The sequence below is a fragment of the Geospiza fortis genome, unplaced genomic scaffold (assembly GCF_000277835.1).
Source record: "Geospiza fortis unplaced genomic scaffold, GeoFor_1.0 scaffold424, whole genome shotgun sequence".
Lineage (NCBI taxonomy): Eukaryota > Metazoa > Chordata > Aves > Passeriformes > Thraupidae > Geospiza > Geospiza fortis.
In genome coordinates this window covers 268012-284956 of record NW_005054354.1, presented here as the reverse complement: position 1 = coordinate 284956, position 16945 = coordinate 268012, and the positions used below count along the sequence as shown (strand labels likewise).

Genomic DNA, 16945 nt, shown 5'->3' with positions numbered 1-16945 from the left:
ATATTGCACTGGACTAACGATGCTTTGGGATTATTTTGGTCTATGCCAGAGTCCTTCTGCATTCTTCCAATGAGACCATGCATCACTTCACTGAACATGCCGTCCCCACCAACACAAACAACACTGCCAGGAAACACAAATTAGAATGCACACTAACAGTCAATAAACAACACGGCAAGTGTTCTACTTAGGGCATGCACTGGGCACACCAAAAATAGTTGTTCTATTATCTTCCTTCATTTGTACAGGATATAGTAGCCCACAGTCAAGTAGGCAATTAACAAAAAGCAAGAAAAAAAATTCAAGCTACAGAGCTGCAAATGTACCTAGAGATATCTGTAACATTAGGAAAAAATGTTGGAATGCAACCTGCAAAAATTTTTATCCTCTACTACTGTGTGCAGACAAACAAATATTAGTGGAAATTCGCTATACAAATAAAACACTGAACGGGACTGTACATACAGCTTTTGAAGTACACAAAATGGAAATAGGGTACCTTTACTAAAAAGGGAAAAGTTAACATTTGCCACCTCAGGCAGAAGTGTAGTTTACACTATTTAATAGGAATATACATTAGATGAAAGCCAAAATCCAGAGAAGTGCATGCCTGCATCTTCTTCTGAACATGCTCAGATCCCATCAAATTGACAGAAGTCATTTATATCTACATAACCATTCATAAGGAGACAGAGTTCTAAATGTTACCAGATGCAAAACTTTGTTTCACAAATTTAATTCAAGTCAGAGCTGGTACAGCAGCTGCACAGATCCTGAATATGTTAAAGCTCAGCAGAGAGTCCACAGCCAAGCAAATACTAGGAAGTAAAAAGACTCTTTTACAGCAGTATACATTTTTATGAACAACAATCAAATGCACTCAGCAAGCATAAACATTCTTTAACTAAACAAACTAATTCAAATACTTTAAAGGAAAACATGAGAAATCCAGAGTTACATATGTAGCTCCTAGCACACAAGTCTAGGAATGTGTACTGTTATCTAAAGCAATAATTTCCATCTCATAAACTAATACTCTCACATCATCAGCAACAGATATTGCAGAATGAGTACTTATTTCACAAGATAAATTAATCTAGTTTTTAAGTATAGATGATTTAAATTTAGTTATTATTGCATTTTCAGCAGATGGAAAGCTTGAAAAAACAGTCATTTTTTTCCCATGAATAATGAGGACAAGTCTTAAAAATGTGAACTCTACAACTCTAAGTTAAGACTTAGGAGACTCAGAGAGAAGGAATAAAAGGATATTTCTTTTCAATTTTTCCAATTTTTTTCTCTTCCAATTGTTTAACTTTCACTATTCCTGAATTTTAGCCTTATCTTGCTCTGCAGACTCAAAAAAACTGGGCTAAAGAAACAAAAATTTCCATCTCAGTTCAAGGTCAGTGTTGTCTCAGCAGTAGTTTGCTCAAAGCTCCATCCAGCCTGGCTTTAACACTTCCAGGGATGGGGAATCCATGACTTCTCTGGGCAGTCTGTTCCAGTGCGTCTCCACTCTCACAGCAAGGACTTTCTTCCTTAGACCTAATCTAAACCTTCCCTCATCCAGTTTAAAACTACTCCCTCTTGTCCTATTTTATGCCCTTATAAAATGCCCCTCTCCAGCCCCCTTTGAAGTCCCCTTGCGGTACTAAAATGTGCTCTAAAGTCTCCCTGGAGAATTCCCTTCTTCAGACTGAACAAGCTCAGCTCTCCCAACCTGTCTTCATAGGAGAGGTGCTCCAGCCCTTTGATCCTCTCTAACAAACACTATATCCAGACTCAGAGGGGACAGTTATAGGAATGTCTGTACCTATCAAAGGTAAATTTGATAAAAACTTCACATATGCAATAACAGCACAACCAAATTCACAGCAAATATCAGAAGACCAATGTACAAGTCAGACATGTACTGCACATGTGAAGGCCCCTGGTGAGGAATGTCTGAAAGAATCATCTTAGAGTGATTGTTACTTCTTGGCTTTATTTTACTAGATGGAGAGCATTTCACTTTTTAGATAGATGACAACAGCAAACAACATCAGCTAGAGGACTTCAGAAACTAACCCAGAAGTAAATTGAGTTTTTGAAGAACTACAGTCCCTTCTAATCTCAGCCATTCTATGAACTAACTCAAAAAGTAGGGAAAAAACCCCAACCAGAAACAATTTTACAAAGGCCTGTGGAACAGACATATGCATAAGAAACCACAGTGCTGTGTCACTGCTTCCAAACATGGCTATTACCTGCATGATATTACAGCATGTTCTAATTGTTCTGCACAGTGATGCACAAAACCCTGCTATGTTGTAACCAAATGAGTATTTTAAGTAACTGTGCTTAAAGAAAAGCTGTTCTATCATTGAGCTACTAGGTGACTACATTTACTGTAAGAAATTCCTATTAGGCAAAATAGGAATACCTTATTCCTATAAGGTAAAATAGGAAGAACAAACAGGAAACACTCATAAGATATTTAAATCAGCTGTCTAAAGTAAAACATTTGAAAAGAAGCAAAACAATTATCATTAAGAATCCTGTATCTACTTGCAGAATTCCATGTATGGCTTTGCCAAATAGGGAATCTGGAGATGAAATTAAGAAACTCATCACTGAATGAAGGGAAAGCCACACATCAGAACCAGTCTACAGGGACAACTGAACATCAATTAGATGCAGGAATCCAAAGAACCTTTTACTCAAGGTGAGGAAAGTCAAACCCGAAGAAACACACATTTATGTGCTTCAGCCATTTTTTAAATTTTCAAGATAACCACTTAATCTGCTATTTAAAAAGTAGTTTTAATTCAGGAAGTCCTTCCTAACATCACTGTTGACCACAGAAAAAGAGTTGTACGTGATGGACAAAAGTTAGGCTTGGAAAGACAGGCTGCAGATCCCAAGCAAACTGCCACTCAGGCCTAACCCAGGAATAGAAGAATCCTAAGAGTCTAAAAAGATGCAGTGCTTTGGCCTATTGAGCATCTTGGAATGTTAGAGAGACCAAAAAAAAAAAAACCCAAAAAACCCCCAAAACAAAACAACCAAACAAAAAACCCAAAGAAAAAAAATTCTACAACATGACACTGAATCTGCCAAAACCACTTCAGATACTACCACAATTGGTCACTGCCACTTGCTGTAAAAAACAATTTGCTAGGAGTGGACATGGGAGGCTCATTTGCCTCCCTTTCTGCTCTGTATTGAAATTTCACCAACCATAAGCACACTTATTTCAAATCACAGATCAAATGAAAAGGAAAAATAGCGACTAACTAGTTTTTTCTAGGATCAATGTTTCCCTTCCTTGAACTTCTGAAAAATTAAGAAAAATCAGAGTTACAGACAAAACTGTTTATTTGAAGGCAAGTCATTTTAAAGCAGGTGAAGTCTGGGAACTGAGCCTATGAATGTCATTTCTTACTAACACTATTTCCCAACATCGTGTCCTTACTCAACACACACAAAGTATATAGCAAAGTACCACAGCAAAAGTACTCTGAAAAGACTCAATGTGTTTTCTTTTTGCAACTTACCAGTTTAAATGTACCTGTCAACAGGTACAAAAAAGAATTCTAAAATACTGTAGTTATGAGAGCTCATCTGCATACATTTTCATGTTTTTTCAGACATGTAACTTGTTTCATGTCATGGACTGGAAACTGAAATTACCATAGCATTTTTATTAAAATATTCTGCTTCTACAGCAGACTCAATAATGGAATGTAAGATCACCATTCAGTCAGGTCTTCTTTTAAAGCAGTAACTTCGAAAAAGAAGAAATGCAAACAAATGTAGCCATGATGTAGGCACTATTGAACAGTCATATACAGCAAGAGGAACCACCTGAAACATTTCTGAACAGTCCATGTTTTTACACACAGGCTGAGTGCTCCTGGTGCAGTGTTCTGAACTCATGTATGTCAAGACTACAAAACATTTCTGGGTAGCTTTTGAGCTATAACAGAATGCTCAACTGAGCAGAATTAATCTAACATTCATCTTTTGAACACAAATCTCATGCAAACATTGTTATACTATGCTCGAATATATTGTGTTGAACAAGTTTACTGAAACAGTTTACTTTTCTTTTTATACTCCTAAATGTGGATGTCCTACAAAAAGGAACATGCCTCAGGACTTTCAGCTGTTGCAATAAATGTATTAGTAATGAAGGCTATCCTTTTAAATTAGAGACAGAAACAGACCAATTACATAATTACTGACTCAAAAATAATAAAGAAAGGCAAGTAAAGTTACTTACCCATCATACTTATAAATATTAACTTCAAATAAGTTGTCCTTAGCATGGTTAGCATGTTCAGTTACTGTGAAGAAATAAACACATTAAAATTTATTATTAAAAACTATTATAAAGCTATATATAATATAGAATTATAAAAATAAATTCATTAATAACCATGATTCTATTACTAATGTGACTATAAAATAGCCTGTCCATAAGATGCGTCTCAAAAGATTTTTGCCCGGGAAAGACTTAGAGGAGACATACGCAGTACATATAGAAAAAATATTTCAGAAAAAATTGTGCAAATGATCAATTAGCTTTAACACTGAAACTGAAAAAGAGAAGAAAGGCAGGATCTTTTATTTAGAGCTTAAATATCTCAAGAGCACAGAAGTTTTATTTTAGTAAGCAGGAAGCTAATAGAAGGTTGCCATTTATATGGCTACCTATGCTTTATTTAGAAAACATTCTCTACCATTTTCTTTCATTTCCTTAGTGAGAAAAGGTAACTAACAGAAAGAACTTCAGCTACTCAGGATTGTTTTAGAGTTCATACTGTGCTTATTAGGAAATTAAAGTACTCATCACTCACCAACAACATCAGTGGATATAGAAGCCAGACTGAAGAGTGGAGCAACTTTCTGTTCATAAATCCTCTTGCCTTGTCTTTTTCCTCCATAGGGATTAATATACACAAGCAGCTGCTTTGGTCTAGACTCTGCAGTAAGGAAAACCATAGAGCACTGCTTTTGTACACAAACCAAAAAATTCATCAAGTCATACAAAACCAAACCTATTAACATCAAAGCAAACACAGCATAATAGACCTGTAACTCTTTAACAAAGAGCTATAAAAGTCTGCTCCATCTGCTCTCTTTATTATGCTGGTATCAACAGTATTGAACAAATTGTTGGCAAGACAGCAGATGAAATTCAGAATAATTTCTTTTGACTCCCTATCTCACATTCTTACTTGTCATTCTTGCAGTACCTTCCCACTACACAAGTTACTCTAATTACATGAGTATTATGGGCATACAAGACGAAAAGGGCAGCAACAACAAAGCCACTCGTAAGTGAAGCATACATAAAAATACTTTTACATGAACTTATTTAAACTTCTTTTTTTAATAACATGGTTAAAATCCATTTCCTTTCTGTGATCAAGTCACACTAAGAATGCCTCACAAAACTACATGCTGCACAGTAAGTACTTGTTCTACAGTGTTAGTTGCCCTAAAGTGTTACCTCTTCCCCCCTCCAAAAGCACCTTTGTAATGACTATCTCAAATTTGTCCAAACAGTTATGGATTTACACTAGTCAATTAAAACACTTACACTTTTGTATTAACAGAGATACAAAACAGTAATGCTTGCTGCACCTGGGAGACCTCCTTTTTCATGGAGCAGACAAAAACATTAACATACTTCCTCAAATGGCATTCTAGATTATTAGTTTAAAAGGAAAAAATATCAGATTATTACAGCAGCATACTTTTACAACAAATCCACCCAAGCTAGATAGACTGAGTGGTTTAAATCTGCCATACACTCAAAGCACTCTTCTGCCCATCTGAGAAAATATTCCCTTTCCTGAAGGAATTTGTTACCAATAAAATGAACAACTGCATTCAAATGAACTGACTGCTCAGGCCACATTTCTCACAAGTGTACTGAATGGGTACACAAACCCCATTTTTTAAAAAAGACAGATGTACCTTGTGTAATGTATACCAAAAAAAACCATTAATAATGCTTCCATTGCCTGTTCAGAACAGTTTCTCTAAAATACTCATTTTAATTCTGTAAGCCTTGAGTATTTGCTCAAGTCCCACTGTAGGTCTACTTGTATCCAAACCCTTCTCCAGCTCTGTATCTCAGATGGGCCTCAGACCTACCCTGTAGGGAGCTCATCCCTAATCCCATCTCCAGCTGTTCCACTCCAGCCTCCCTGCATGGATCCAATTACTATATCTCACCTGCAAATTGGACCTGTACCTATCCCCATCCCTGCTCTGCCCAGCCTGCTCAGATACAGTGGCATCCTGGTCAGCAAGGCACTGCCTCTGCTATGATCAGCCTTGACCTCCTTTTTGTCAGTTACTCTGCTCCTGCTGCTTCTTGACATCTATCAAGTATCTCTTTCAGGAATAACTCCTTCAAAATTACTTTTAACCTCCCATGAAGTAGATGTCCAAGAGCCTCAGAAATTATTAATGGGAACTCTTACTACATAAGACACATTTTCTTGATGACAGAGTCTGGAAAGGTGAAACACACCCACAAATCTTCCAATTGCTACAGTCCTTGACCTCAAATCTCTAGAGTACCTTAAATCCCTGAGCTTACATCTGCCCATTACTTTTTCCAAAGCTACAATCATTTCAAGCCTATGCTAAGCTTCCAATGTGACTTTATTTTGTGAAAATAATTTATATCTGGGCAAAATTATATGACACAAACAGTCTTGACTGATTAAAGCACTCAGTAAAACTTAGTGAACATGTAAGATAAAGTAGTGATAAGGAAACACTTCAACTCTTGGATCCGTCAATTTCTGAGCATAAGCTGCTCTTAAGAGTTCAAAAAAGCAGATATTTCAAAATAACATTGATTGATGTACAAGCCTACAAAATGATGGTGCAAATGTTCATAGTTTATTCAGACTTACTCTGCATTTCAAGTAGTTCCTTCAGCGCCTGTGTCCACTGATTACATAAGTGCTCATCAACACACCAGAACGTCGCATCCCTGCACCGCCAGCGGTGATTTCGGGCTTTCTTCACATAATGCACTATTTAAATTCAAAAAGACAGCAAACAAAAAAAACCCACAACATAATGAGATGGTTCTGTGAAAAGAAAAACGCATTTCGGAAAGATCTCCAAAATACTGACCTGTAATTAACCTCGACTGCACACTTCTACAAATGACAGAAGCATTCAGAGTATGACCAGCATATTTGTAGAGAACCCAAATGAAAACATAAATGAAAACACTTGCTAACAAGCAGACATCCAAAGACTTCTTTTTAAAGAAGCCATGTCTCATCAACTTATTATAGACATACTTGTTCAGAAGTTCCCTGAGCTTACATATTATCTGTATTAAAGTCTGCAATATCTACATAAAAAGCCACAAGCTTAAGAAGATAAGCCACACTGACATCAACTCTCATGTAACCAACAGGGTGAATTTATTCTATAAAGCTGAAATTTGAGGAAAAAAAAATTGTTTTCTTATCGATTAAGACCTTATACTTACACTTCATATACAATATCTCAAATCACTCTTACTGGAGGATTAAAGGTGAGGAAAGTACAGCATAAAATTCTGCCATGACATCTTTTTAACACAGAAGTCATCACTCTTTTCCTAAATCAGACGCATATTTCTGGCACTTTGTATTAAGAATGCAGTCAATACTATAAAGTAACTTTCATGCATACATCCTGATGGTTAGGAGTAATTTAAGAATATTTAGGAGTCATTCTTTCACCCTCTCTTGATTTTCTGGTCAAGAAGTAGAAAGCAGGTGTCCTGCAGCAGAGTCATTCAGCAGCAAAAGACTCCAGGGTGAACATTCAGACATTAGCTCGAACTTCATTAAAAAATAACTAAACACAACATGTGATCTTAAAGGAAGAGTTTTATTTTCCAAATAAGGATCTTTAAATATAAACCAACATTTTTTTGGTGAGGCTTCTTTTGTTTGTCTTTTGTGGGACTTCTGCTTGGGTTTATTTCAATTTGGGATTTTGTTGGGGTTTTATTTTAAATTTTGGGGGGGGCGGTCTTTTTTGATTTTTTTTGTGGTTGTTGTTTGTTTGTTTTTGTTTTGTTTGGGATTTTTTTCTGATTTTTGGATGTGGAGTTTTTTTAAATACATCATTTATGTTAAAAAACCCCCAAACTTTGACAATTCTTTTTGAGTCTGCCTTAAACTATCTTCAGAGAATAGCAAGCACAAGCATCCAGAGACTTATTTGCCTTACCGGTGAAAGCATGTAGCTTTGCCATTTTTTGCCATCTGCCAATGTTACGTTGTTTCTTGTTAAACTCAGTTTCTTCTACAGCAATGATCTCGGAGATTGGTACAAAACAGTTTCCTATATGAACACAAGATCTTAAAGGTTAGAATCTTCAAACAGCACCTGAATGATTATTTCTATACCTAATATGATACAGATACATGATTCAAGCACTTGTTCAATAAGCACAACCAAAAGCATAACTAGAAATTTTTTTAACTGTCTTTAGTCAAAGCACATAATCCATGACCACCTACCAACTACCCAAAATAGTATTTTAAATGCCTATGATTTCTCAGAAAATAAGGTATTTCATGTATAAAAATATTTTTGCATGAAGCCAAAATCCAGCAACATTGATTCCAGAGTAATTAAACTACCCCTTCTATGAGGCCTAGTCCAGATACTTGACAGCAAACAGCACAAGCTATTTCCAAGAATGTGCAACTAAATCTAGTGCACAGACTACAAAGGCTATTTGTTATTGTCAAGTAAGTATCTGGCTTATGAAAGAAGGGCATTCATATGAATTCTTAAGATTTTAAATCCCACTAAGCTTTTAAAGTTTAGTATCTCTTAAGAAGAGAAATCTAGATGTTAGGTTTATGTAGTATGAAATATTTTCCTCATATCAACTTCAAAACTACTGTTTTTCAGAATTAAAGGCCTCTTGTTCTCAGACTATGAAATAGTTTCCTCCAACCTCATTCTCTTTTCTCCTATAGTTCCTAATCTTAATCTCAGACTTAACTCCTGTCGAATTGAAGACTTTTGTCTCATTTTCATTACTGATTTCAACACTGTTCTGTTGTTACTTCATCTCAAAAAAGTGAAACTTAAAATGCATGCCTTGTATTTATGTACAAGCAAGTACTCTCTGCATGCATACACCCGTATAAAAGATTTATATTATTACAATAATATAGTTTTATGTAAATAATCTCCTATATAATAAGAATTATAATATACTTGCTTCTCTCACATGAACAAATGGAGTGACACCAAGATATTCAACACATAAAATACAGACAATAATACCATTGTTACTGGGGTTTATTCTACATTTCATGCTCCTCACTATTTTGCAGCGGAACAATGGAAGTGGTGAGGAATGTAAAATGAATGAAAAGTTTCCCTGACTTCTTCACAGTCATGACTGCAATTCATTTGCCACTAATTCACTTTGATTATTTTTTCCCATCCTATTTAATTGGTTTAGTCAAAAGAATCTTTACGTATCATCATATGTATTGACAATTTGTGGACTACTCACTCAAGGGGTTTTGGTATTTGACATGATTTATACCTATTTTGTAATTTTATCTTCCCTGAATTTTTTAGCATGATCCAAAAGAAATGTAACCTTCAAACTTTATTCTGAGGTCATTTAGGAATCTGGCTGTATTTGAATGTTTCAACTTAAAAACAAATTTCACAGCTTATAATAATTATATTTACTATACTCAAGGCACAACAGGGAAGTGCAGCAGTCACATAATGTTACAAAGATCCAAGAGCAGAGATAAACTCTGAGATGTATGACACTGTATGTACTTGCTGTACATACACACGTGTAAGGCTATATTTAGTGCTGGAAACTAACACTTATTTGGTCTTCCTAACAGATACAAGATCTGCTAATATGATTAACCTATACATTTATCCAAGGAAAAAGAAATACAGAATAGAGATGGAACAATAAAGGAAAGGAAGTACATTCTTTTATCTTTCTTTTCCAAAATTGCTTTTACTTATTTTTCTACTGGCTCTGCCACTGATCCATATGTCAAAATATGAAAGAAAGCTTGTTGCATCTATGAAGATTGCAGTGAAATGGTAATTTGTTTTGTTACTCCTCAAAGATATGCTATAAAACTTAGAAACTATATATAGATAAAAATTTAAATGACAGTGCTCTAAATAACATTTTTGGAAATAGTTTTCATAATGCATACTTATTAGTATGTATGCTGGGAGTAGCAACTGAAGTAATTATCTTATTAGGCATTTTTTATATAATAAAGCTGTCCAACTGAACAGATAGCTAATCGATTTTAAAGTATATCCAAATCTGTATCACAGAAAGCATTTCTTTGGAGTATATACTTCAGCACACATTACACAGCTTCTATTAACCTTGAAACCACTTATAAGCTCTCCTAATTCGGTGTTCCCCCTCTTATAGTTGCATGACTGTTTTGATTTTCCAGCAAATCTCTTCAGAGACATGGCAAGAAAAAAGCAAAAAGTACATATTTTTAATTTATACGTATATTTTTTTATCTTATGGCACCGGAGTTACAAATATGAAAAACAGATTCCTGAAAAACAGGAGGGGGAAAAAAAAACAAACAAAGGAACAAAAGTGAAGAACAGATCCGACTCTCCATCTGTAAAGCTTTGGCTTTGGTGAAAGCCTGGTGAGTTTCTGTTCTGGGAATACCAGCTCTGCCAACTATACCCCTCTCAGAACTACACAGCACCATAAAAGCACCAAGCAACTCCACTGTCCTGACAGCACACTCCAATCCTAAGCAGTCAAAAATCACACACTACTGGATGCAGTAATTGCAGATGGCCAGAAAGATGCAGAGCTGTCTCAAATAACGTGTATTCAGAACATTCCCTACTGCTTTTAACAACAAATTCTAACGTGCTTGAATAGAACTCAAGAATTTCTATCAGGCCAAATATCTTTATCACTATTTGACTTAGTGCTACACAGAATATTGTTTTATCACATTGCAAACCAACTACTTAGTCCCACCCTGCCCCCTTTTCCCCAAAAGGGGGAAGCTTTCAATGTGAAGCGGAGACCTTCAGTACGAGCACAACAATCCAGTTCCTAGGAACACAATGCCCTCCTCTGCCATTTAGTCAGCCAAAACTTGCCCCATAACAAATAGTGTTAACCCAGCCTCTCTTGAAGCTTCACATATTATACAGCTTCACTAATTATAGTCCTTTCCCACAGCCACTTTTGCAGCATTTACCCTATTATCAAGTACCATGAGACATTTATTCCACTGATATAGCATAAAGGTGTTCACTCAAAGGTCTTCACCTTTATGTGTTTCTCCCAAAACATGGAAAACCTTATTGCCACATTAATAAAACAAACACACACAAAAAAAAAAGTTACTTACACCAGTACTACAAGATCAACATTAATGAAAAAAGGTTGAAATATGGGCTCAGACAATATCAAATGAAGAACTTTACTTGGCCCTACTTCACTTGGTTTAATAGTCCAATCTATTAAACCAAGCAGCACACAACAGCTTCTAGACAAAATTTTCACCATGGTCAATGGTTAGCATATTAGAGACAAAGAGCTGACCATCCAGAGAAGGTGTACAAAAGAGCATGGCAAAAAAAGGAATAAAAAGTGAAAAAGCCAAACAAAATACACAGTAAACAGGTGACAGTCTTCTCAGCACTCTGGCTGTGCCAGTCATTACTCATTCTGGGTCACAGTGCTCTTAATCTTAACATTCTTCCTAAAAGCAAACTGATAAATCAGTAGAACGCTGGTTTAGACGCACACTACTTTTCCCACATTAAGCAAGTGGGAGAGGGGGGAAAAAAAAACACCCACAGAAACAAAACCAAAGTAAGCACATGAACAGTGAGCTTTCTTAGTGCAAAATGCAGCCAGCAGTTGGGAAGTGTGTTTTTCTGTGTTAAGAAAAGATTTTTGGTGCGTCATGGCTGTCGCCACTCCCACAGAACACTTCCTCAGTTTATGAGCACTCACTCAGAACTCCAGTCAAGATTTGTTCATTCACCACTGCCAGCTACGTATCCTACAGACCAAACTTCCCCCTCAGTTCAAGGCAACCTAGACCCATGAACAAGCACAAAAACGTTGCTGATCTCAGCATTTGGTTTATTCTTAAAATTCAGCTGAGGCCCATGGATGCAGCAGCATTTAGAATTTATTTAAACTATTAGCATATTCTTATGACTTAAAAATATCAACAAGTAAAAAGCTGGGATACTGGTTTAAAGAAAAAGTGTATTTTCAGTCACTTTGAAAACTAACTTGCTGTTAGAGCCCACATGAAGGGTCAAGCTTTCAGGTTTTTAGGTTTCAGTCTTCACCTAAAAGCAAGAGAACAGGAATACTTTCTATCAGAAGGTACATGGTATTCTACCAATCATGCACTATAGAAAGCTGTGTTTAATAAACACTAGAGTAAGAGAAGGTAGGATATAGAGCAGATTTACTGACAATTCACATCCTAAAGGAGGGGGAAGAAAAAAGGTATCACAATTGATTTAAATCCTGTGGAGGAGTCACAAACATCCAAAGACCATGATTTCACCATGTACAGCCATGTATAAGGAAATTTCCTTCTTCTATTTTAAAGTAAATCTTCAAGTACTTCGTAAACCAACAGACCAGTTTCTACTGTGATCACACAGCTACTTCACATCACACAAATCTGAATCAAAGCACAGCAATTTGAACTTGGGTCAACTTGAATATTTAAATCATACTATTGAAGGTCTTCCCACTGTTTCTTCTGCATTTCCAAATGAAATCTTTCCTGCTCAACTATGAATATTTCAAAAATAGAGAGTAAGATGCACTTATTTACCTTAAGGGGGGGAAACAACATAGCAAAAAGGTGTATGCTAAAGAACATGTATTGTTTAATGGAGTGTATTTGAATAATGTATCTCCCAGAAAACAACACATTCCAAAGAGGCAATGCCTGCTGGAGCAACTGCTCCCCACATCCTACCTGTGTAATGCAGTTGTGGCATTGCCTACAGAGAAACATGGGTCACATTTCTGCACAGGCCCGCTGCCAGATGGGAATGACTGATGACAAATGACCTTGACTAAGGATGTGCCAACACTCTGCAAGCACCAGGTGCTGGACAGACCTTGCTACCACGCTGGCCCACCCACTGCTAAGTACCCTGTTTATCAAACTGAGCTTTCTTTAGAATCCACCAGAATGACAGCAGTGCTGTGAACACTAGTACTGAGGCTTCCTCAGGTGGTTGTTTTGGAAAGGACACATGGAAGAGAATTCTGAAATACAAAGGCTAAAAGAAAGCACACACTGTAAGTGAATGCATAGAGCTGAGGGTCTAGTTTGGTCATCCCCTTCATGTTTGTACTTTAGCAAAAAAAAAAGAAAAAAAATCCTAGAAAAATGACAGGAGAATCTCATTCTGCATTTGTAATGCTTTTAGTACCAGGCACAATAAAACTTTAGTCAATGGTTCTGAAATACCTCTAAGTATATATGTACAATATACACTCTGCTATGAATTTGGTACAAAAAGTTAAATCACGTGTTACTTGAGAAAAACCTGACTGAGCCATCAACATGAGGGAAACAATAAAATAATTTAGCTGACCAGCTTTGCATATGCTATTTATGATTCATGACTGAATCTCAAGGAAAAATGTAACAAGGTTGAAAAATAACGTTCATCAGAAAAATTTAAGATGAAGGCATCCCTAGGAAAAAAAGATGCATAGCTGAAAGTAACAGAGAAACACATGAAAATTTACAGGTCAAAATTTTCCATGTAAGTTCAAACACGTCTAACCATCAAAGAACAGGAAACAGGAACCTGATTACGCTGAAGAGAGAACTTTAAACTATGATGCTGTTAAACAAAGTCTAACAGTAGGAAATTGCATTTCAGAATGTAAAAATACACCATGAGTTGAACAAACATTTGATGTTTTTGTTGTTGGTATCTTCCAAATAATACCATTTAAAAGAATTCTCCTGAATTAATATTTCTGCATTTTGACAGAATAGGATTTAAATACATACATATATATGTACATATCTCTGTACAGAGATAAGAAAACAGAAGAATCTCCCCATACTCTCTAAAACTGTACGTTCCAGGACAACAGGACAAAGTCTGTGTTGTTTCCTATCTGTTCCTGATTTTGGATGCAACAGGGAAAGGTAAACATTTTAACACTTCTACAATACACCTAGCTATAGCTCTAGTTCTGTACGTGTCAGGGTCTGAAAACCTTGAAAAAACATATACCAAACAATTTTCATTTATATACCAAAATTCAAGACAGTAATAAATGCTCTGAAAATAAGCAGGCTGAGTTTTTACAGTTTAAAGACAACAGGTTCACTGTAATAGCTACCTACTAAACAAGACATATAGCACTTTTATACTCCATAATTTAGTCTGTATTTAGACACAATGTAGTCATGTAGTCAAAGGCTAAATGGTAGAAAGATACCAATCTTGGTCAAGCAACTCTTCTGAAATTATAGGCTTCTAACTAACCACCTTCCATATTATTAAGTTTATATATATATTGTCATGTATGCTGCTCATATTTCCAAAATAATTGTAGAGAGCACAATGAATCATCATTGGTCTTAAAAAGAGCTTGGAGACAACAGGGCAGCAATAATACAAAACTGTGATGAAATTAAAGCTCAAATGCAGGGAACACATGAATTAATGTGTGTGTAAAGAAGAGAAGGTACATTATCTTTGTATTGAGCCCTACATAAATTATACCTATGCCTCCAGAACAACTAGGCATTTCTTTTTCTTCTCTTTTCTCTTGTCATTTCACATGATGTTTTCCAAAATATTGTGAGTAGCTGTGCTACAAGACAGTGGCTGCACTCTAACCACACTTGCCTCTTACAGCATCTCCAGCTGGGTACTACTCCAGAAACTGCCTCATCTGTTACTCATATTTAACTCTAATTTACTGTGTCCCACTGTCCTTCCACCACTCCCAGAATTCTGACATTGGGAACATGCTTCAGGGCAGGTGCATACACTGTTTGGTCTACCAGGAGCAAGTCAAGAAAACTTACAACTTAAAAAGTAGCAAAAATTCACAACTGCAAGCAGCTGTAAACTTTAGAGTGCTCATGAGAGAGCTCGTGTGAATCTCTGGCACTCGTGCTTGGTCTAAAGGAATTCATCAGACAGGAGAATGGCATCCCCCTTGAACTTGCTCTAGCCAACACATAGTCTCCTAGTGACTTTGCAAAGGCATTTTTAGAAGGATTGTACACAATTCCACCAAATTATCTCCAAATTAAGAGCCAGGTTACCTAGTGGGAGCAATTATCCCAAAAGGCCTTAAAACTTTCTATTTTAAATTTAAGATCCAGCGACCTTTATCTAGACTAATTTTATAACATTTTGAAAAGTATACAGCCTATTTTTCACAGCAATGTTTAGTATAAACTTGTCTTTAAAGTCTAAAGTTCCTTTAACTGAGAAAAGTTCAGGAATTTTTGATTACTTTTTTCATCAGTATTATTGATGAACATTAGGTTATGTCAAACTACTTGCACAATAGCAAGGGAAGGATAACAAACTCTATTTTTGTATTATGATTAAGAGGGGTTGTACTTAAAACATAACCAAATCTCAGTTATGTAAACTGTCACACCAAATTCTTATAATTCTTGAGTTCTCTTTCTCCTTTTTCCCTCACCTTCTTGAAAAAAGCTTCAGGCCAATAAAATATTATGATAAAATCTGAAAAATATTTAACGAAGGTACATGGTAAGAATGGAAGAACTATTTAACTATTTAAGTTTGGGGACTTGCCAGGGATTAGAAACATCTTTATTCAAACCTTTCTCAGATAAAACTTCTAGTCAGCCTTTCTATTATTAGTGTCTGTCTCAGATCCTGCAACCTCTAAAATGGGGATGACAGCAGTTTTCAACTCTAGAGCAGCTGCTGTGAAAAAAAGGACATTACACATTTTGAAATGTTCACATGCCATATTAAAATGGCTACACTAACAATGGGAATCATTACATCATTACTATATAAAACCACCGAAGTCAAAGACCCTGAAAAAATACCTCTCAAAAGTACAGTAGAAAGTTTGATATGCAAACATCCTCAAAAGCTAATCTGATTTTTTTCAGGTATTTTCATCAGTGACTTCTCAGACTGGCAGTTTTGTCCACTTACACTATGCTAACTGCACAAAAGGGGAACTGTAGAAATCTTTGTTACCACACTGCAAACCAGTAGCCTGTATTAAATGTCCAAACCAGTAAATCTCGAAAGTTAAACTTGCTTTTTAAAATTTCCACTAAGCCCCTGAGAAAGCTAAGAGTTTTTTAAAAAGCTCAAAAAAAACCCAACCCAAACAACAAAAGTAGTCATTGCCTGAGACACTGCCTCAATATGAACGTGTTTTTAACCACAAGTCTTGCTGTAACTAAAAAAACCAAAACTGCTTTTAAGGTTTTGTAAGTCTCTTATGTACTGCTAAGATTACTTGAAATACATCACAAACTATATGCTTCCCCGTACTCGCAGCGCCAAGAAACAATAGGATGCAGCTGAACAAATCTGTGTTGTGCCCGGCCAGCTGCGGGGACAGGTGTGTCCCCGGTGCCATCGGCGGCACGCTGGGCACGGATGCTCGGCCGGGCTGCTCCGCGACACGCGGGACGCGCTGCACTCGCTCGCAGGGGCAGCGGCTCGGCGAGAGCAGCTCTCGGCTTTGTCTGGGAAGGCACAGCCCGATCAGCGCCCAGTACAGCCGGCGGTCTGTGCACAGCCGAGCACGGTCCCGCCTGCATCTCCCCGCTCCGAGCGCCCTGCCCGGCCCCGCGTGGGACCGGGCCACCCTCCGCCTGTCGGGACTCTGAACCCGGAGGCG

General features: G+C 36.7%; 1 protein-coding gene across 1 annotated transcript in view; it reads right to left on the bottom strand.

The window, feature by feature from the left end:
• CERK (ceramide kinase) overlaps positions 1–9437 on the bottom strand; it is a 32858-nt gene extending 23421 nt beyond the window's left edge. The window contains exons 1-6 of the mRNA XM_031059010.1: positions 9362–9437; positions 8248–8361; positions 6924–7046; positions 4845–4970; positions 4268–4331; positions 1–123 (exon numbers count right to left, since the gene is read on the bottom strand). Of these exons, the coding sequence (XP_030914870.1) occupies positions 1–123; positions 4268–4331; positions 4845–4970; positions 6924–7046; positions 8248–8361; positions 9362–9437 (626 nt within the window). The remainder of the gene's footprint in view (positions 124–4267; positions 4332–4844; positions 4971–6923; positions 7047–8247; positions 8362–9361) is intronic.
• Between the last annotated feature and the right edge of the window lie 7508 nt (positions 9438–16945).